We start from the raw sequence: 21,439 nt of genomic DNA on the forward strand, positions 1-21,439 counted from the left end.
ATTTGAAGCATAATAAAATTATATTGTTAAATAAAATTAAATATTTAATAATAAAAACATTTTTATTTTCATCTGTCCTTATCTTCGAAATGCCAATATCACTATTTTTTGCTGAATCTCAACCACCGGACTACGCCATAAACGCCTACGACAATCGAGTGAAGTTCGATTATGACGCACGAGTAGACTCGACCGTAGCTCCTGTTTGGACATGCTATCCTAGTGGAGTGCAACAGACAGAAGCTATTACGCCATAACATTTTATATCATTCATTTGTTTTTATAAGATAAGTAAGATGTTTAAAACGTTAAGAGGTAATATTGGCGATGGTTAAAGAAAATCGTAGACATATCATGAATAAATAATACTTTCATATAAGAATTAATCTGACTAAATTACGTCTCATAAATGTTGTTTTTAAAATCGCATTGAAATTAATTCGACTAGAACCGTTGTTATTCGTTGACCTCTGTTAAAACAGTTTGGTCGCCTTGGTATCATTGAGGAGAAATATTTAATCAGATGATCACTTTTTCACAGAACTGTAACTTTTTACTACGATTTATGTATTAAAACAGTACTTTCTACAAAAAAAAACCACTATTTTTGTATTCATTAAAACATTTTGTAGAATAGTAGTAGTATGTTTATATATCTTTTCAATATTTAATTGTTGAGGTCTTTTTTATCTACACATAATGAATGGTCAAATAATAATAATAATTTTACACAATGCCAAAATTATTTTAAGGGTTTTCTTGCCGTTATAGACTTACGAATTTTCATCAGTTGTGTTAATTTAAGGTAAGGTAACGCAAAGGTAAAATATATGTATGGATAGATCGCTTTGCTTATTATTATTATAATAATACATAACTAATTTTATTCAGGCAAAGTCAAACAAAAAAGAAACGGTTTAATTTAATATCTATTAAAATTAATCATTTGAAATAAAGTATATTTTGATTTGATTTATAATGAGTTAATTATTTAAATGTATTAAAAAATGGTTACTATCCAAAGTTGAAATTGTTATTCAAAGTCATGAGTTCACGAGCCTTATGGGACGGTACCATTTCTTAGACATTTTACCTATTCAAATTTAAACGTATTAAAACAACAGGTCAGTAACCAACCACCCAGTGATCCCTGTTTTCCTTTTCTTCTTTGTAAACGTAAAAGCCATAGAATATCGCTTTGTTATTTAAATTACTTTTTTTTTCATTATGAAAAAAAAGGTTAAAATGTTTCGAATAAATTAATCAAGGGAAAATAATCAAATTTAATATTGATTATTTTATAAATGTATTATTATGGCCGATGGAGCCACCGAGACCACGCTTAGGCAAACGTAGTGTAGGACGCCCTGTGACAAGATGGGCCGATGATTTAAAAAAGGTGGCAGGTTCGGGATGGATGCGGACTGCCCAAGATCGGGATGGTTGGCCTTCTATGGGGGAGGCTTTCGTCCAGCAGTGAACGGTAAAAGGCTGAAAAAAAATTATAAAGTATTCTGAATAATTCTTCTGTATTTACAAATATATAGGTGTTGTGCGGTAAATAATGTTGGTTTTAATTCGAGCTTCTAAATATTACATTAAACTAGGCGTTGTTTTTATTTAATAGTATGGGAATTTACGTATTCACTCATTCAAGATTTTACGTTTATTATTCCACAGACTACAAAACTTTAATCTTGTAACAGTATAAAGACGGCATTTTTTAATTGCGTTATCTATCATTAATTTGGACGCCTGATCAACGTTGTAACATGAGAATGTTATCGTGCACACACTTTTAAGACTTATATTTTCGTAATTGGGAGTGCTTAGTTCTACGGGTCCATATATTTATTCAGACCGGTATCCGGAATTCGTTAATACTATCGAATTATCTCCATGTCAAGGTCTGTCTCGATCCGTTTCTTCTTTAACAAGATGAAATGACAAGTTTTGATTGATAGAATCAATGCCGCTATCGTAGGGGCGAGTTAGAATGTCTTTTTAAGGATTTTTTTCAGTTCCGTGGTTGTTCTTCTTCAAGGCTCACATCGTCGTCGTCTCTTGAAAAACCGAAACTATGCCATTTCAACTGTGATAGTTATAACATCATTCACGATCAATTACTTTACTTTCTACGTTAATGTCATGATTTTGTTCTCAAAGTGAGAATATTTTAGTGTCATTGTCATAACACTACTGTTACTACTTCTACTACTACCACGACTACTACAACTGTTACTATCTTGATGAGTCGACCTCTGTTTACCATGACTGGCTCCCTCTATGGTAATATTGACACCCTTATCTAAATACAAATTCTGTTTGTTTGATTTTGAAATTATTTTACGTAATCACGTTGATCTCGCGAGATTCGCTCAATTAACGTGCGGGATCCGTCCCGTAAAATTAGGTATACATAATACAGGAAACAATTTTAGGTAAAGTTGACGCTTGTAAAATATCCCCTATAATATAATCTCTCTTAAGAGGGTGTGGAGTTAATTTAGCCACGCTCCATTATGGGTTAGTGGGTACACTTATGTGTAGTGGGTATGTTGTCGGGACTTGAATCCGCAATACTGGCCCATCTCAGTTCAATTTTAAGTGATTATATGTATACGTATTTTTTTTTTTATAGAATAGGAAGGTGGACGAGCATATGGGCCACCTGATGGTAAGTGGTCACCAAACGCCCTTAGACATTGGCATTGTAAGAAATGTCAACCATTGCTTATAGCCAATGCGCCACCAACCTTGGGATCTAAGATTTTATGTCCCTTGTGCCTGTAATTACACTGGCTCACTCACCCTTCAAACCGGAACACAACAATATCAAGTATTGCTGTTTTGCGGTAGAATATCTGATGAGTGGGTGGTACCTACCCAGACGAGCTTGCACAAAGCCCTACCACCAGTAGTATCTATTTTGAAAAAATAAATGATAACTTTGATTCGATGTTTATGTGACAGTTCTAATCCGTATAAAGTTCATAATTATTATTTTTTATTGTAGTTAACATAAACAAAACGATTACTGTGAGTGATCATATTAACAAGTTTTAAATAATGTAGTAAATGCATTTGATTTTATAAAAAAAAAAAAATATGATTAAACATTAATATAGTAAAATAATATATTTAATAATTTATCCCTTTATATTAATGTGGAAATATTGAAATGTTTTTCCGACTCTACACTACAGCAGCGATAACAGTCATTGTGTAATTTGATTACGCATAGATATTAGACTGACGCAAAATTTACCTTCAACTTTAAAAATAATTCATCATAATCGAAGAATGTAATGATTATTTACTAATTGCATTAAATTGTTTAGTGTTAATGACCATTTAACGTAATGAATCATTTATGTATGTTTTAAGCACGTATGCAGTTTTCGCAAGACTAGTTCTACAAAGTCGTCATATACGTTCGTAACGTATATAACGTTACGAACGGCCTTTCGGGTTAGACTGCACGAGTCGATGAGCAGCTGATTTTCGGCGTAGCAACTAGTAATGTCAAAAAACTGGCGTGCTTACTCTGTTTTATTTTACGTCATTCCATAAACCACGCCTTTGTTTTCTATCTCTTTTACTCAGCTCGATTCAAACATGCTGTCTTCGCTTTTTGTCCAAAAATATTTTTGAATACAAACGAAAATGAACTTTATTAGTAAGGACATTAAGCCCCTTTTAAAATATTGTAGGAGAACAGGCTGAAGTAGTACAACCGTCTCATTCACTCGTGTACGACCTTTCGTTTCGACGTGGTTGAACTCTTACCTTGGTATGTTCGCCTAGTACTTTACCGCCACAGACTGCAGCCACCGATGAGCGGTTGACACGGATTTGACATGTCGGTCGTCGTCAACAACACGTACGTAGGTTGTTTTCGAGAAAATTAAACGTAGTAGTGGTTTTCTTACACGTAGTTCTTTGTTTACAGAGGAGGAGCCTAAGTCGCCGGTGTCCGTGCGACTGACAGGAGTGTCAGTGACGCGTAGTAATGGCGTGGTGCGGCCGACGTCGCCGGTGCCGGTGGTGCCCCCTGCGCCTGTGCCTATCGCGCCCCTCGCGCCGGTTCCTATACCCGCTGTACCGCCCTCCGCGCCCCTCGACTTCGTACAAGAACATTCCAGGTCGCGTAATACAAATAATAGTCATGGGTGAGTTATGTTCTCCCAGTAAGTGCAATGCTCAAATCAGCTGGTATTCGTTGTACCACGTGCTTGCGATTTTATTTCCATTCTGTCTATGATTTGTTTCTGTTGTTGTAAACATACGCAATAAGTTTAGTAAGATATTTCATTATTTAAGTTTTATTATTTATAGATTTGGTGGCTGACGGTAGTGAGAAAAATATTTTTTTTTAAATCTGCAAATTATTTTAGTTTATAATTTTAATAAAGATATGGTACAACTAAAAATTTAAAAACCGACGACTTAAATAATAATCTACATTTTGTTCATTCAAATTAAGTTTTGTGCCATAAGAAGACTGGTCCACGGTAATAAATTATACAAAACAATGTAATACCTAATTTATTCGCCATAAGTGTATTTTTCTAACTTATATTGATAAATTCACCAATCCGTTCTCTGTTCAACTGTTTTCTGAACCAAATTTAGAAGTACCTCCGCTTTTTGAACCACGAAGAAACCCGTATCTGAACTTTGTTTCAAAAACAACTGTTATGTGTATAATTTTTTTTGTGCCAAATAGTTCTATTGTATAGTATTTTTTGTCATCATTAGCTTAGTTTAATATAAGTTTTAACAATATAAGAGGAAATGAATTATGACAATATCAGTGGATAGAATATACGAATCTTAACCGAAGAACGCGACGTAAATCCGGGCAGGGCTTAATTTATGTTTATTGTTCATTTCATAGTCGGCGTAAAGGAAAACATCGTGAGGGAAACATGCATGTGTTGGATGAAATATTGGCACCACATCTTTATCCACCAACCCGCACTGGATTATCGTGGTGGAAAAATCCCTAATAAATAAGAGAAATTTAGGTGTTGTTACTTCAGTTCTTCAAGCATATTATGTTATATGTGGTTAACTTCTTAAATCATTGGTAACTATTAGTAATGCACATGTTCTCCAGACCGATGTCGGCTACGGCGGCCAAACTCAAGAGAGATTAAGCAACTGGACAAGACATAATATAGTGCACAAGTGTGTGCGCAATCACAGATGCTGTCTCTTTTCCTTTATCAGACAAAACAAAACAACAAAAGGGTTCAGACGCAGGAACAAAAGCTTTATCTCTGACAGAAAAACCAAGTAACTTTATTGGCCCGACCTGGATTTCGAATCCATGACAGCAGGGTCTGCCTTATATCTAACCACTAGACCAAGGAGTCAGTCATTAGTATCTTTATAATTAGGATTAAACATACAGCTAATATGCATAGATTTTTATTACTAAATAAACAAAATTCAAGCAAACAATACAATTACATGATGTAGAGATTAAAATTATAAAAAGAAATGTCTGTGTCGTATTCGTCATCATTATCAACTCCCCACATTATTATATAGACTATTTTTAACTGATTCCAAAAAAGGAATATATATTTTTTTTTATAAATTTGATTCGAAATAACTTTTTTGAATCGGATATAAATTCTTCTAAATTGTTGAAGTAAATGAAGTATTACTATTTTTACTATTAATCAGCTGATTGGGTTAATACGTGTCATATGAGTCGACTATGGTTTTGCCATTTATACGAGATAATCAATAATACCATCTGTGATATAAAAAAACCTTGTTCATGAAATAAATGTACAAGGAGATACGCATGCTTGTGTTAAAAAGTCCATTCAAAAGTGGCTCATTAGGATTACAATGGTTACCGTTTCTAATTTAGTTTTTGTATGTTTTGTCGCGAAAATGTAATAAAAATATCAGAATACTTATGGTATATATAAGAAAAGACACAATCTGTATTTTTTTCTTCATTTTAAAAATCATGCTCTACACCTGTTCAAACATTGTCAAAAATAATGAAATGGATATATATGTATATCCTATTGAAATTATTTCGCAAGCTTTGAAATTTACAATTATCCATATATATAATAATTTGTAATAATTTTATTCGTTAAAGCACGCCTTACGAATAACCTTAATATAAATAATATAGATTTAATACATAATATAAATCGTATCATAATTAATGTCTTAGTTTAGCTTAGGCGAATAAAGTCATTTAATTAAAGGCCTTATTTAATAAAAATAGTTGTCTTTTTTATTAAATAAGACTGATATAGATGTTTTAGTAACGACGAATATATTAAACCCTAGGAGTATCGCCCATGTATTATGTGGCATTACATATGTAAAGGGGTCGAAAATGAATCAGTAATTGTATCCTTGCGGTTCTATCTCGCGCAAGGCTTATACCCGGTGAGCTTATAAATATTTTGTTCCTAAGGAGTTATAAGTAGGTCGAAAGACCTCAATGTGTCGATATTTTTGCAATTTTATTTAACAAATTAAAAGTTCCAATCTCATTGCAAGGACAAGGACATGCGTTGTTATGTTCGATATGAATGGAGCGAGTGTAGTATTACTTATACGTAATTATAATATTAGATTATGTATATAATAAAAGTACGATGGCGTCTTTTAACACGAGTTTTATTATCTTGTTTTATTAATAAATATTTATATATTATTTAATACTTTTACAATTAAATATTTATTTTCGGTACGTCGATGTTATAAAGCCGTTATAATAATCGTAATAATATGTCGCCTTAAACTTAGTAACGGATACGTTGACACGAATATTAAGTAATTTTATTATTCATCGTCCTATAGATCTGCCCTTGCCGTTGCATGCATCATTAATTTGATGTTATGTAGGCCCTTATTTTGTAATTTAATTACAACAAACTTAAGAGTCATGTCGCATCGTTATTATTGATGTTCCTTGATTGTAAAACAAACATTTTTAGAACAAGGTTAGAAGAATATAAGGTGATATTTACTTGCGTAGATTTTTTTTTATAGTTAAAATTACGAAGCAAACGGATAAAAATCCTTTAAGAAACTTTAGTGTTTATAAAATATTAATTTTGCAGTATAATTTTATAATAGTTTCGTAAATCTTGTCCTCAGACCACCACAAATACCATCTCCCCCATCAGTCAGCAGTAGTGGCAGCGGAAGCGGTAGCAATAGCGGTAGCATCGGTAGTGCGCCTCGAGCCGGTACGCGGGAGGTCCACAATAAGTTGGAGAAAAACCGCCGCGCCCATCTTAAAGAATGTTTCGAACTCCTTAAACGTCAGTTGCCCGCTACACCAGACGATAAAAAAACTTCCAATTTATCCATTCTTGGCTCAGCCATTCGTTACATTCAGGTAAAACAATAGTTTGAATATGAATACGTTTAGTATTAATAATATCATCACAGTTTTCGTTATTGTTATATTTGCAAGTTAATAAGTCGCTTACTTGTGAGTCGTGATGGGTGTGGCTCCACACTATGAGATTATTAAACATTAAAATACTTAGTCACAGAAAAAAATATTTAATTGAATATTTGCTACCGATTTATTTTGACAAAAATCTTGATTTTTTTTTAAATTAAGAATGTACTATGTAACATAAAATATCTTTGTTTGGAATTTATCGTTTCTAACGCTCTCACTATATTGTTATTTATAAAATATAATTTAAACTAATATAAAATTTTTGATATATTCCGTCTTTCCCGTTCATTGTGGCACTTATAAGAATGAAGTAAATGGTGCGTGAAGGACTTTTGAATCTTTAATGTTAAATTGTGGGTTTTTCTCTGGTTTGTTAATATAACTCATTGTTGCATAACAATTTTCATTCTAGAAAATATCGCGAACACTTCGCCAATATTTCTACATGTTGGCAATTTATGTTATCCTAGTACTCTGTTTGTAGGTGCTTCGTCGAAAGGAGCGCGAAAGCGAACACGAGATGGAACGACTGGCTCGCGAAAAGATTGCAGCCCAACAGCGACTCGCCGCGTTAAAGCGAGAAATCTCTGTTCGTGCCACATTACGCCCAAATAGTATCGGTATGTGATATATATTTTTGAATCGTAAATTAATAATTCGTAAAGAAAAAAAATCCGATGTAAACTATAACCGAATTAAAAAATCATATTTCATTTTTATGTTTTCAGAAGCTGTTTCCGAAGAAAATGATAGGGACGATCGTGTTAATGGGCAGGTACTGGGAATTCCTGTAAGTGTAAGTTTATTTGCTAAATTTATTGCATATATATTATAAAATAATAATAATATAATAATAATAAAATAAAATGTGACTGAACATATGTTTATTTATAAAATTTCAGATTTCGTCTTCGCCGCCGCGTTCTGCAATTCGAATGGATTCCTCTCCACCTCGCACACTAAACCTTAGCACGAAGCTGCGCACGCTGCCGATACAAATTACTCCTACAACTTCACAGGTATGAATGTCTTCTATAAAGAATAATAAGAAAGAAATGTGATATAATAAATTTAAAAATACATTAATAGTAAAAAAGCATTTTTAAATATAGTAAATTTCGTGTCTATGCTGTTGATAATTGAGATTTATCTGTATGGGATAAGAGAGAATGATTCTAATTCAGCTTGCAAGATTTGACATAACCAAACTAACAAACAATGGAAACCAAAACAAACTAAGCAAGGAATGGACTAGAATGAGAACCATTAAAGTTAAAGTTTTTCAATTTAAACTTTCCAAACGTTCTATTCTTTTTTTATTTATTTATTTATTTGTTCTTTTATTTATTTTGGACAACCAACAGTTTGATGGTTGTGAAATGGTTTTTTGACAAATGTTCTACTAATTATTGGTTATTACATCATTCGTAAACGCATCATTATACATAGTCATTAAATAAAGTTTTTAGTTAAAAATTACAAGTCCATAAAAATACAAATACATTAACATCATTAAAAATATTTTGAAATTATTATTAAATTTACGATTGAATATTTAATATTTATATAAACTTACATATTAATTTAGAGAAAAAAAAATTGAGAACGAAAGAAAAACAAAAAACAATTTTAGAGAACAAAAAAAAGGTCATAATTCTATATAAGTTAGTGAATAATAAGTCAAGCCCGAGCGAGTATTGTCGCGATGGGTGTTGGTCCGGTTGGAGACGGCTGTTGAACCAATGCCGGGGGAAACTGTATTGACCTGCCGGTCAGGGAGACCCGAAGAAACGACTGTTCCGCTGGCCGCCCGTGGCATAGTACAGGGGCCCGAGCGTGCCTAACCAGCTCGTGAGGCTGCCCCACCAGGCCACGCATAATCTCGGGGTGGACCGTCGTGCCGGTTGGTGACCGGTAGGTGGGGTCCCGGCGGCCACTTCCGGGGGGGTTCGGGGGCCCTTCCGTCCGGCGGGTCAGTGTATTTTTCCTTTTGGCAACCACTTGGGGAAACACGCCTCCACACTTTGCCCATCCCTATCGTGGCAATACATCGCTCGCTTCACGTCTCTTTTCCATTTAATTTCTCCCAAATGGCGCAACAAAAAAGAAATAACGGTCGTACAGCGGTGCTCACCCCCACCATACCCTCGCTGTTTGAGGTCGAGTTCTCTAACATCCGAGGACTCCACACTAACCTCAACGCTGTCCACCACCATCTCGAGACAGCACGGCCAGCAATGTTGTTTCTCACGGAGACACAAATACTCCGTCCTGCCGATACCAGCTACCTTAATTATCCCGGCTACACGCTTGAAGAATCCTTCAAAGCGAAAGCCGGAGTATGCTTGTTCGTCAGGACGGATGTTTGCTGTCACCGACTGCGCTGCTTGGAGGACCCCTCCTTCTCCATGTTGGTGGTACGTGTGGACCTGGTTCGTCAGAGCCGAGTCTACGTGTGCCTCTACAGATCCCACAATGGTGACTTGGAGACAAGCCGACTATTTGACCATCTTAGTCGGGTGGCAGATGCTGCGCAAGAGCAATTTCCTAACGCGGAATTGGTGTTTTTGGGGGACTTTAATGCTCACCACGAATCCTGGTTGAAATCCCTCAAAACTGACCATGCTGGAAGGACTGCTCATGCTTTTGCTCTCACACATGACTTGACCCAACTGGTTGATCAGCCCACCAGGATCCCAGACATTGATGGGCAAGCACCTTCTCTACTGGACCTTCTGCTGACTTCTCACTGTGTTAACGCGCCTGTTCCAACTTTCTCTCTCTTCGGGAAGTGTGCCGGAGGCTTGGAGAAGAGCTAACGTGCAAGCGGTTCCCAAAAAAGGGGATCGGTCTGACCCGGCAAATTATCGGCCAATAGCTATCACCTCAGTACTTTGTAAGGTGATGGAACGGATTTTAAACAACCAACTGATCCATTACCTAGAAGATCACTGTCTAATTAATGATCGTCAGTACGGGTTTCGACCAAAACGGTCCACAGGTGATCTTCTAGCGTACGTAACGCACCTCTGGGGTGAAGCTATCGACAAGCATGGAGAATCGTTGGCTGTCAGCCTCGATATCTCCAAGGCTTTCGACAGGGTCTGGCACAGAAGTCTTCTCTCCAAGCTACCGGCATATGGTCTGCCTGCTCAGCTATGCACCTGGATTGCCAGCTTCCTACACAAGCGTAGCCTTCGTGTTTTAGTAGATGGTTGCGCTTCACAATTCTATGTAGTGAATGCTGGGGTCCCCCAGGGATCTGTGCTATCTCCCACACTCTTTCTTTTGCATATCAATGATATGCTCTCCCTTGGGAACATACATTGCTATGCAGATGATAGTACAGTGCATGGTGGATACCACGGACGCGCAGTGGCTGGGCGGGCGGAAACTGAGGAGAGGCGGGAGAATCTTGTCATTGAACTCGATAGGACGTTAGATCTCATCGCCAAATGGGGCTCTGATAATCTTGTTGAGTTTAATGCCAAGAAAACACAGGTATGCGCTCTCACGGCGAAAAAGTCAACATTTTCCCCTCTTCCCTCCCTCTGTGGTACTCCGCTGGTGATGCAAAGCAAAATCGCCATGCTGGGGATTGACGTTCGCTGCGACCTTAGTCCAAGGGATTACATCGAGGCTGTTATAAAAACAGCTTCACGGAAACTCGGAGTTCTGAACAAGGTGCGGCGCTTTTTCACGCCACAACAACTGTGCCTGCTGTACAAAACACAGGTACGGTCTTGCGTGGAATATTGCTCGCACCTTTGGGATGGCTCCGCTAAGTACCTACTTGAGGCCTTGGACCGGTTGCAGCGACGTGCCGTACGCATTATTGGCGACCTAAAGGTCACAAACACCCTTGAGCCTTTACAATTGCGTCGTGAGATAGCAGCACTGAGCGCTTTCTATCGACTGTATCACGGCGAGTGCTCTGAGGAATTATTCTCTCTAATTCCTGCTTCCCCCTTCCTTCTTAAGTCCACGCGGGCTGGTTCTCGATGTCACCGCCTAACTGTGACATCAATTCCATCGCGAACAAAGAAATTTGGCAACTCCTTTCTTTGTCGCACTTCCAAAAAATGGAATTCCTTACCAGCTCACGTATTCCCCTCCTCTTACAACCCGGGTTCCTTCAAACGAGGCGTGAAGAGGCATCTTGCGGGCCGGCAAGGCGAAGGCGGCTAGTGCAGAACGTTTTTCCCGTCTGTACTGGCCGTCGTCGCGTTTGGACTCTACTACCACTTACCATCAGGTGGAGTAGAGTCATTTGCCCTCCCGGCGATATATAAAAAAAAAAAAAAAAAAGTCAAATTGGGTCGATTGAAAGATAGTTCAACGAGGGCAACTATTTAGGTAATTTAAAATGTTGCGTTTGAACTGAGACGGGCTATTATGGAAGATATCCAAATCAGCTACTAGTTTTGAAATGCTATTGTATAAATATGATAAACGGGGTATAAGTGATTTTTTTCCTAATTGTGTCCTGTATGTTCCTATGTGTAAAAGATTACCTATTCGTCTTGTATTGCTACGAGGTAAATTAAACGTCAATGTTGCCAATAAATCGGGAATATCAATATTATTATTTAACATATTGTATAAAAAAGTAAGAAATAAAAGTGACCTTCTTGATTCAAGACTTGTTCTGTCAAAACGTTTAAGCCTCTCACTATATGAATGTTGACTAGTTTTAAATCTAAACGACATATGCTTCAAAAACCGCTTTTGAACTTGCTCAATTATGTCAACGTGTATCCTATAATAAGGTGCACAGATTATACAACAGTATTCAAGTCTACAACGAACATAGCTGTCAAAAAGTTTTATTATAGTCGAAGGTCTTTTAAAATCTTTGGAGCACCTTAGTACAGATCCGAGAGATTTATTGGCCTGTTCCACGGTTTTGTCAATATGTGAGATAAAACTAAGCCTACTGTCAAGCAGAATACCCAAGTCACGTTCTTCATTTACTTCAGTCAATTCTATGTCATTTATATAATATTTTGATGAAATTACTTTTTTTTTAAATATTAAAAAAAACAGTTGCAAAGAAAGTTTAGTATGTAAGATTTCCGTCCCGTCTTCAGGTTCGTTTCTTTAGCTTCATTCAGGTTTTAGTTTAGTCTGTGTTAAGTCAGGGTATAAGCTCTCTATTTAAAATTTCAATCAAATCCGTCCAGACGTTTTTGCGTGATTGAGTAATAAACATAAATTTTTTATTCAATTATATATGTAGTGCGTTCCTTTGCGCTGTACAAATTACTTTCTTTCGTGTAAATTGAATGACGTCAAACCCCTGACATCAACGTGACCTGACGCGACCTAACCTTGCTTTGTTTTACAATTATAACATGAATATAGATATATATTATAAGGTTTATGTTTTGTTTCAGGTCGTGAGAACGTCGTACGGTACAAGACATAATACCCTTACTCTTACGACGATTGCACCAGCAGAGCCTTCGTTGCAGGTATTCTGTTTTTACATTAATTTTAGATCTATATATATCAGTGAAACGTGGAATTTAGCAAAACAATTATGATATTAATATCTAATTTTTCTCCTTACATTTAAATATTATTTATTTGTATAATATGCCATCTTGATATAACTGTCATTAATTATATTAAAAACGTGCGCAAGCGCTTTTTTACGTAATGAAAGTATGAGCTTTTTTTCGTTTTAATTAAATAAGAAATAGCAATATAATATAAATTAATCTATTTCTCTTTTATTTATTGTTTAGTAATGGTAAAATGGTTTCTCTCCACATGACGTGCAGAGCAACAGCGACACTTGTGACTCAAATGTCATTATTTATGTTCTTATTGGACTTATTTGTAAATAATATTACACTGAAAATACTTATAAAATAACAAATATGTTTATATCAAGTCAGAGACACAAGTCTTTTATAAAATTATATAGGCATTATTTATAAAAAAAAGTAATTTATACATAATGCAGTTGTGATTTATTAAATGAATTAAATTATTATTTAACCTTATATTAAGATTTTATTAAATACTCGTATTTATTGTTTAATTTTACTTAATACATATATTCATGTACAGTACAGCAACTGTACAGTCCCACTGCTGGGCTAAGGCCTCCTCTCCCTTTTAAGGAGAAGGTTTGGAGCTTATTCCACCACGCTGCTCCAGTGCGGGTTGGTAGAATACACATGTGGCAGAATTTCAATGAAATTAGACACATGCAGGTTTCCTCACGATGTTTTCCTTCACCGTCAAGCACGAGATGAATTATAAACACAAATTAAGCACATGAAAATTCAGTGGTGCTTGCCCGGGTTTGAACCCACGATCATCGGTTAAGATTCACGCGTTCTAACCACTAGGCCATCTCGGCTTTTATATATTCATGTATCTTCATATATTACTAAATTATTTTGAAACTTAGTATAATATATGTACATATACCTAGGATATAATCTGCTTTATTTGTACACATAATAAAACAATAATTATTTACGGCTATTTCTTTAAAATAACTGAATATATTTACTTTTATTATTTATGGATATATTTAACGAATTAATATACCAAGGATTTTTAATTACAGAATGGTCAAGAAGTCAATGGCGTAACAAATGCTTTGAATAATATAATGCATCCAGCTCAAATTCATCTCCCTTTATCCCAAGTAAGTTTATGGTAAATGTATCGTTAAAAATTGGATTAAATATATGATTTTTAATATATCTGTAAAAGGACTTTTCGAAATTACTGATATGACTTTTGATCTTAATATATGGAGATTGCATTTTTATTAATTTCTAGCTACCAGATTCGACTTCGTACGAGTTATTAAGGATTAATCCCCGTGATATATTAAAGATACGTCTATGATGACCCTGTCGCTGACTTTTCTGTAGACATTTTCTGATCATAAAATTCTTATTACATTAAGACTACTTTTTTTTTCGGATTCACTCAATAACAACGAATGTTATTTTAATGGAACTTTCATGCTGTAACAGTTTATAGTTTTTATGTAAAGTTTTGACAACATTTATTATGCCAATGTAATTAAAAAAAAATGTTGGTCCAGGCGCTTTTAACACAAGCTGAACTGAAACCTGCTTCTTAAAATCGTAATATTAAAGATTTGTACGTCTAATGATATATATATGCAGAAAGTCTCGGGAGATTATCTTTAAAAGATAAGGGACTAATCTCTAGTTAGTAATTATTATGAAATAATTAAATAAAATAAACAATAAGTTTAATTACTAATTTTACTAATTTTATATACAGTAAAATACAAATCTTTATCAAAATTAATGTTAATTTTAAACGTTTTATGAAAATTTAATAAATGTTTTATGCAATTTGGACTATTTTTGCATATAGGCTTAAAAAATGAGAGGGTGTGGGATGTGCGATAAAATGTAATTAGCACACTAAGGGTGAATATGAAGCCTAGATCGATATGTACTAATTTTACAAACATAGTTTTGTTCCTATTTCATTATAAAAATATGATAAATAAATATGTTAGAAACCTTTATTTTAACCATGCGAAGTCGGGTAACTGGTATGTAATTTTTTAAGTAAAACATTAACGGACCTTATTTAAAAAAAGTTGTTAAGCGCATGATTGATTAAGCAATGATGTGACTTCTTCTTTCAAATGTCAAATCAATAATGCCAGAAAGAGCAAAATCAGTGTTAAAAACTAAACATTGACTACGCAACCTTTATAAGTAAGGTAAAATTATTTTTTTGTTTATTTTAGGTGGTTAGTAGCGGCGGTCTCGTGGTAGGGCCGGCAGCACTACAGCTGTTGTCAGCGGGCGGCGGTCTGCGAGTACTACAAGCGCCGTCTTTTCACACCAACGGTGAGTTATACTAGCCTGGTACCTTCAATGCCAGCCGTATTATGTCAATGTCATTAATTAATTGTGATCAATCAAATGTAAAATTTTGATCGGTTGCGAGATTGCTAATTAGCAGTATTCAAATATACCCTATTCCAATCAGAGTAGGAGTAAAGGTAAACAAACCGTAGATTTATAAATTGCATGCGGTTTTCTGTTTGTTATGCTGTATTACGCACTATAAACAGTTCTTGATTAATTTACCTTTATTTATAATACAGCACTATTCCACTTAACTAGTTATAACTACATTAATTTAACTTTCGAAGTCCCGATTAAAACTTCGCGGACATTGAAACCGTTTAAATTGAAATGAAATTTATATCGTTGTCAAAGTTGTTTATTTGGATTTACTCCTTTTGTGGTTACATACATATATCAACCATACAATTAAAATATAAATAACTATAAAATTGAGATAGTTGTTAGTCAATTTTTAATAGTTTATTGTTAATTTGATATTATAATCATGTCAATATTAACAATGATATGGCCTTCTTTCAGGCGTAACCACAGATACCAATAAGGTTTCTAAAGAGAATGGCATCGTGACGCCCCCACCGACGTCAACAGGCAAGTATTTAAATATAATCTTCCATCATTAAACATTACATAGGAAAATAAAGAGTTCATTATAACGACTAAGGTTAGTTTAAGGGTATTTTTTTGCACACCTTACTTTAATCGTAAAAGCGTTGTGTGCTGGCGCACTTTGACGACATTAACAGTGTAGAATTTCTATTGATATTACAGACCAGTATATGTAACCTGTTTTATTCCAGAAGGAAGCGTCTTGGTCGGCGGCTTGACTCCTCTCGTAGTGTCGCAGCCGGGGCATTTATTGCAAACGCACACACTCACACATAAGGTAAGATTATATAATGTGATATACATTTTAAAGAAACCAATATTTTATCAATAAAAAATAACCTATATAAACTGTTTTTTAACCTGTAACTTTGATTATTTCAGATGGTAGAAACCCAGATGGTGAAAGGTAGTGTTGCGCCATTGACAGTTAGCGCGCAGTATTTAAGCGCCACCACCATCGTCAAACCCGTGGTGGTAGTGTCCAGTGCATCGCCTTCCACGTGACCTCCGCGCGAACTCTGAACGCCTAGTACACGCTCACTTTGATAATGGTCTTCATTTAAAATAAAATAAAAACCACATTTTGGTGTAAAATTTTGTTGACATCGCAACAGAGAATAAAATAAATATTTACAATTAGTACTTGGTAGCCAGTGAAAGTCACGAGGATTCACTCTAATTGGTTTAGACTCATTACGGCATATAAACATTAGTATACTAATTAATACATATTCCACTTTCAATCTTCATTCAATCTACTTCGATTTCACATTACATTGAAATGTAATGATGAGTCAAAAAATGCAGGTTTTTTTAAAGTATTATTTTTAAGTTAACAATTGCTACAAAATTTTACGCCAATGATATTATGAATTTATATCAGCAAAAAATATGCTTATATTATACAAAGCATTTTCATCGGTGCGCGATCGAAAGATGCGTTTCGAGATGATTGTCAGAAACGTTTAATCACTGCCTAATTTCCAAGCAATAATTCGATGTATGGACTTCTTGAGTGTGACACGTTTAACGATGTGTTTATCTGTATAGTTTTAGTCATTCTACAACAGAGTAGACACATTTATTATTCGACAATACGATCGCCACTGACAGTAATCTTTAGTTAATTGCGTGATGCGCGTACACAGTGTTCAGTTATTTAAGACAGTGTCAGCAAAGTGAAGTGTGTGATGGACGATTTGCGATGGTTTTTATGCGTATCATCCGGCCAAACTGTTGAAGTAGTGTAGGTACAATTCACTTTATATTTTTCTACAAGTAACAAATTCCATGTGATTGTACAGAGCGCTACGAGTGTAAAGATATAATTTAATTATTATTTATTTATTTAGAGCCAGTAAAATAGGGAGCAAATTTTTATATGTATCAAAACTGGAATATATTTTGGAGCCGATTGGATAATCAATAGATGTGGTTGTAAAGAATATGTTCCCCATGATACTACTACTCCGCTCAGACAGACATCTGTCATAAATCTATGAATTTCTACAAATTATTCATTTTATTCGAATAACGTGTAGTTTTTCATTAGATGTCATCTGTAAGGAGGTCTATACAATTAACATACTGTAAATATATTTAGATTTAGGCTAAAATGTACTTGTTATGTATAGATTAACAAGATAAAAGTTTATTTTTTCTATATATCTGTGATGTGTGCAGTTTAGCTACTGTAGTACTGGAAATTCTGTACAAAGATTCTGTCTTTAGATGTTGTCAATTTTTAATAATCGCGTGTTATTAATATATAAAAAAGTCAATAAATAAGGCGTAAATAATTTAGGTTCAAAATGAATAATGTGGCTTATATGTATGTGAAAGAAAATACATCATTTTGTGATAAGTATATATGATGAAGTACCAGGGATTAATAAATTAGAAGGCTGTGATTCGCACAAGCGTTTCGGCTATCCGGAATATGTAAGGATAAGATACACTTGTCCGGAATTGTGAGAATATTCAGTAAATTATTGTATGCCGTCGCGATTTAATGCATCATATACCCTGTAGTAACCTTTGCGGTTGTTTATTCGATAATACTTAAATTGTTTCATGTCGGTATGCAATAGCATTCATTAAATTAGCCGGCGCTGGGTCAGGTCCCTTGGCCGTCCGAATACAGTGCCTATATGATTTTTAAATTCTAAAAAATGAAATTTTAAAATAATGACATCGTTGATATAAATAATGTTTTTTTTTGTGAGATAGAACATTCAAAATGTTTTTCAGCTTTATCAAATAAATAATTAATTAGTGACACATAAATGATTACAGAATTGTATTTCTTTCATATTCTTTCACTTCCTTTGCCTGCAAAAAATATATAATTAGCGGACAGTATGGTGCCTAATGTATTTTACGTCTTCAACATTACATTGTAAGGACAGTTGGAAAAATAAGAGCTTTGAGTTATTATTTAAGAATTCATAAGTCCATTTTGATGATAAAGCGCGATTACAGATTTTTCAGTTATGTTGTGTGCAATATTGATAAAATAAAATATAGATTTTTTTTATTTCTTCGAAACTGGAGAATATTATTTGAAATGGAAATTAAGTAAAATATTTACATCCTACTAGAGCAACATGAAATAATGGAAAATGACGAATCATTTTGTGTCATGTTTGTTTCACACCTATTCGTAATATTTTAAGCAAATTATTAAGACTCCAGAAGTTTAATTTAAATTGATTTTATCGTAACGATAAGGATTACAATTGTACTACAGATATCAAGTCTAGAACTGGAACAAAGAATCTGAGCTAAGTAAGTTTCAGGTTTTCTAAGTTTGTTTTAAACATTTCGTAATTTTATGTTGCAGTTTCAAAGTATCTTTTATATTTATTAATTTCATAAAAATAACGAACAATAAGTTTAGAATCCCGCTTTAGTAAAATATGTAAAGGAATCCAATATACGATTTTTCTGAGCTTCTGAAGTGATGTCTCTTTGCCTAATAATAATAATAATAGTAGATATGAAAATTGTATAAATATTATAATTTAAGAGAGAATTTATTTTAATTTTATTAATATTGCGAAGCGAATGCTCATGTAAATACAATGATGTAGTGTATAAAATTCTAATATGTTAGTAATACAGGAAATTACATATTTATACTGTAGTTTTATTTCAAAATAATAAATATTACACGTTTTATAGGGGGTTTTCAATGCGGATCGAAAAACACCGCACCGCAGGTAAGTAAAATATCATTCTTCAAAATGTATACAAATACGTGAAAAGTTTTTATATAAGATTTGTTAAATTCCTCATTATTGAACAGTGGGCATAACTTAACTTAAAACTTTTTTTAATATCCTTTTTATTATTTAAATGTTTCTTGTTTTTTTTTTTGGGATAGTTTAATAGCTTGTTATAATAGTTCTATGGTTTGTGGATACTTGTTGTGTAATTATTCATAATGCTGATGTATGCTTTTTTAGTTATTATTATTTTTTTTTTTTATTGTTTTCTTTACCGTGTCACTTAAATCTTTAAAATTGTATCCACTCCTATTGTTTATTATGATATATGATATGATTGGTATTTTCAATATTAATTTTAAAATGCTATCTCACATACTGCTGGCGGGTTAGAGATATGCCTTGGTTAGAACCTATATATGTATATATTTTATTCATATATATTTTTATTATTTTATCTATTTATATATATATATATATATTTTAATTATTATTATTTTTAGAATTTATACAAACATATAATAGTTGGTTGTTAATATAACCAGCATGATTTCAAACACTCTCAGTTTAAGCGACTCGAATGACAATAGTGAGTATCTTAGTGACGCAGTGCTCTCTAGTGATGATAGTTTTCATAGTGCTTCTCTTCCTCTAAACTCTCTTTTAGATTCAACTTTCTCCGGTTTCACTAGAAATTTTAATGTAGTTCATATAAATGCACAGAGTGTACCTTCTCATTACCCCGATTTCCTGTCTTCCTTCGATAGTAAAAATATTCATGCCGTCCTAGTATCCGAATCTTTTCTGAAACCCTGCTTACCTTCAACTTCTTACTGTTTGCCTGGCTTTCATCTGATCCGGAATGATCGTACCGGTAAAGGTGGTGGTGGAGTGGCAATATATCTCCGTAGTCATATCCCCTTTACTATTTTAAATAAATCTCCTACACAATACTGTGAGTCATCTGAACATATTTTTATTGAAGTCTTATTCGGCCATCTCAAACTACTACTGGGTGTTTTTTATAGTCCATCCCTTACTATTAATTATTTTGATAATTTTGAAAATTTGTTGGAACAATTTAGTGCGTCTGTTGATCACACAATCATTATGGGAGATTTTAATACTTGTTTAATTAAAGATGATCAACGCGCCAAACGTTTTAAAAATATAATTAATAGCTGTAACCTTAATGTACTTCATACGAACGCAACTCATTTTTTTCCGAATTGTTTGCCATCGCTGTTGGACTTAATGGTTGTTTCCTCGCCTAGTCATGTTGATGCGCATGGTCAGTTTCCCGCTGAAGCCTTTTCTTACCATGACTTAATTTATTTATCCTATAGGATACGACCTCCGCGGGCTAAGCCCACCATAGTCATGCGGCGAAATTACCAGAATTTGAATACTCCCAATTTTATGGCTGATCTAAACAATATCGACTGGACCGCAATATATAGTGCCAACTCAATAGACGATAAAATGAGTATATTTAATTCCCTATTAAATGATCTATTGGATGTACATGCCCCTTTAAGACCTATCAAGCTTAAGCACCTACCGGCTCCTTGGCTAACTCAGGACATTAAAGCACTCATGGCAAAGCGTAATGCTGCGAAAGCTAGATACAAAAGAAATGCGACGAACGATAACCTTTTAAAATATAAGCAGCTGCGAAATCGTTGCAGTATGCTTTGTCGTGATGCTCAGCGTAAGTTTATTACTAAAGCTATCGAAAAAAGCGGAACATCTAAGATATGGCAGTTTTTGAGATCATTGGGGATAGGGCGTCAGCGAGAAACGTTTCTTGCCAATTTCAATCTCGATGATCTTAATAAACACTTTATTTCCTCTTCCTCTCTAAACAATCAGTACAAATCCATCACACTCAACTATCTCCATTCCTTGCCAAGCCCTAGCTATCCTCCTTTCCAATTCAGTCCTGTTACCATGGGAGAATTAAAAAAACACATCCTATGCATCAAATCTGATGCAATCGGTTGTGACGGAATTAGTCGAAAACTTATACTTCTTACCCTTAACAGTATATTGCCTACTTTATGCCATATATTTAACTATTCTTTATTACATGGTGCCTTTCCTTCTGTATGGCGTAAAGCTCTCGTGATTCCTATTCCCAAAGTTTCCAATCCTTTGCTTCCTTCTCATTTTAGACCTATTTCTGTTCTTCCATTTCTTTCAAAGGTGTTAGAGCGTGTTGTTCACTCTCAACTAAACCAATTCCTCACTATTAA

At 34.3% G+C, this 21,439-nt stretch overlaps 1 protein-coding gene across 6 annotated transcripts in view; it reads left to right on the forward strand.

Annotated features, from left to right (window-relative positions):
- LOC126775504 (max-binding protein MNT-like) overlaps positions 1–19,095 on the forward strand; it is a 35,030-nt gene extending 15,935 nt beyond the window's left edge. For 3 of the 6 annotated variants that reach the window (XM_050497487.1, XM_050497483.1, XM_050497481.1), the window contains 11 exons: positions 3,953–4,172; positions 7,147–7,390; positions 7,947–8,082; positions 8,191–8,258; positions 8,365–8,481; positions 12,859–12,936; positions 14,049–14,129; positions 15,225–15,327; positions 15,871–15,939; positions 16,149–16,234; positions 16,339–19,095. In XM_050497487.1, the coding sequence (XP_050353444.1) occupies positions 3,953–4,172; positions 7,147–7,390; positions 7,947–8,082; positions 8,191–8,258; positions 8,365–8,481; positions 12,859–12,936; positions 14,049–14,129; positions 15,225–15,327; positions 15,871–15,939; positions 16,149–16,234; positions 16,339–16,461 (1,325 nt within the window). In that variant the 3' untranslated portion in view covers positions 16,462–19,095. Of the gene's footprint in view, positions 1–3,952; positions 4,173–7,146; positions 7,391–7,946; positions 8,083–8,190; positions 8,259–8,364; positions 8,482–12,858; positions 12,937–14,048; positions 14,130–15,224; positions 15,328–15,870; positions 15,944–16,148; positions 16,235–16,338 lie in introns of all 6 variants that reach the window. The other 3 variants (XM_050497486.1, XM_050497484.1, XM_050497485.1) reach the window with 3 other exon arrangements.
- The last annotated feature ends 2,344 nt before the right edge of the window (positions 19,096–21,439 follow it).

This window comes from Nymphalis io, chromosome 18 (genome assembly GCF_905147045.1).
Source record: "Nymphalis io chromosome 18, ilAglIoxx1.1, whole genome shotgun sequence".
In the NCBI taxonomy this organism is placed as follows: domain Eukaryota; kingdom Metazoa; phylum Arthropoda; class Insecta; order Lepidoptera; family Nymphalidae; genus Nymphalis; species Nymphalis io.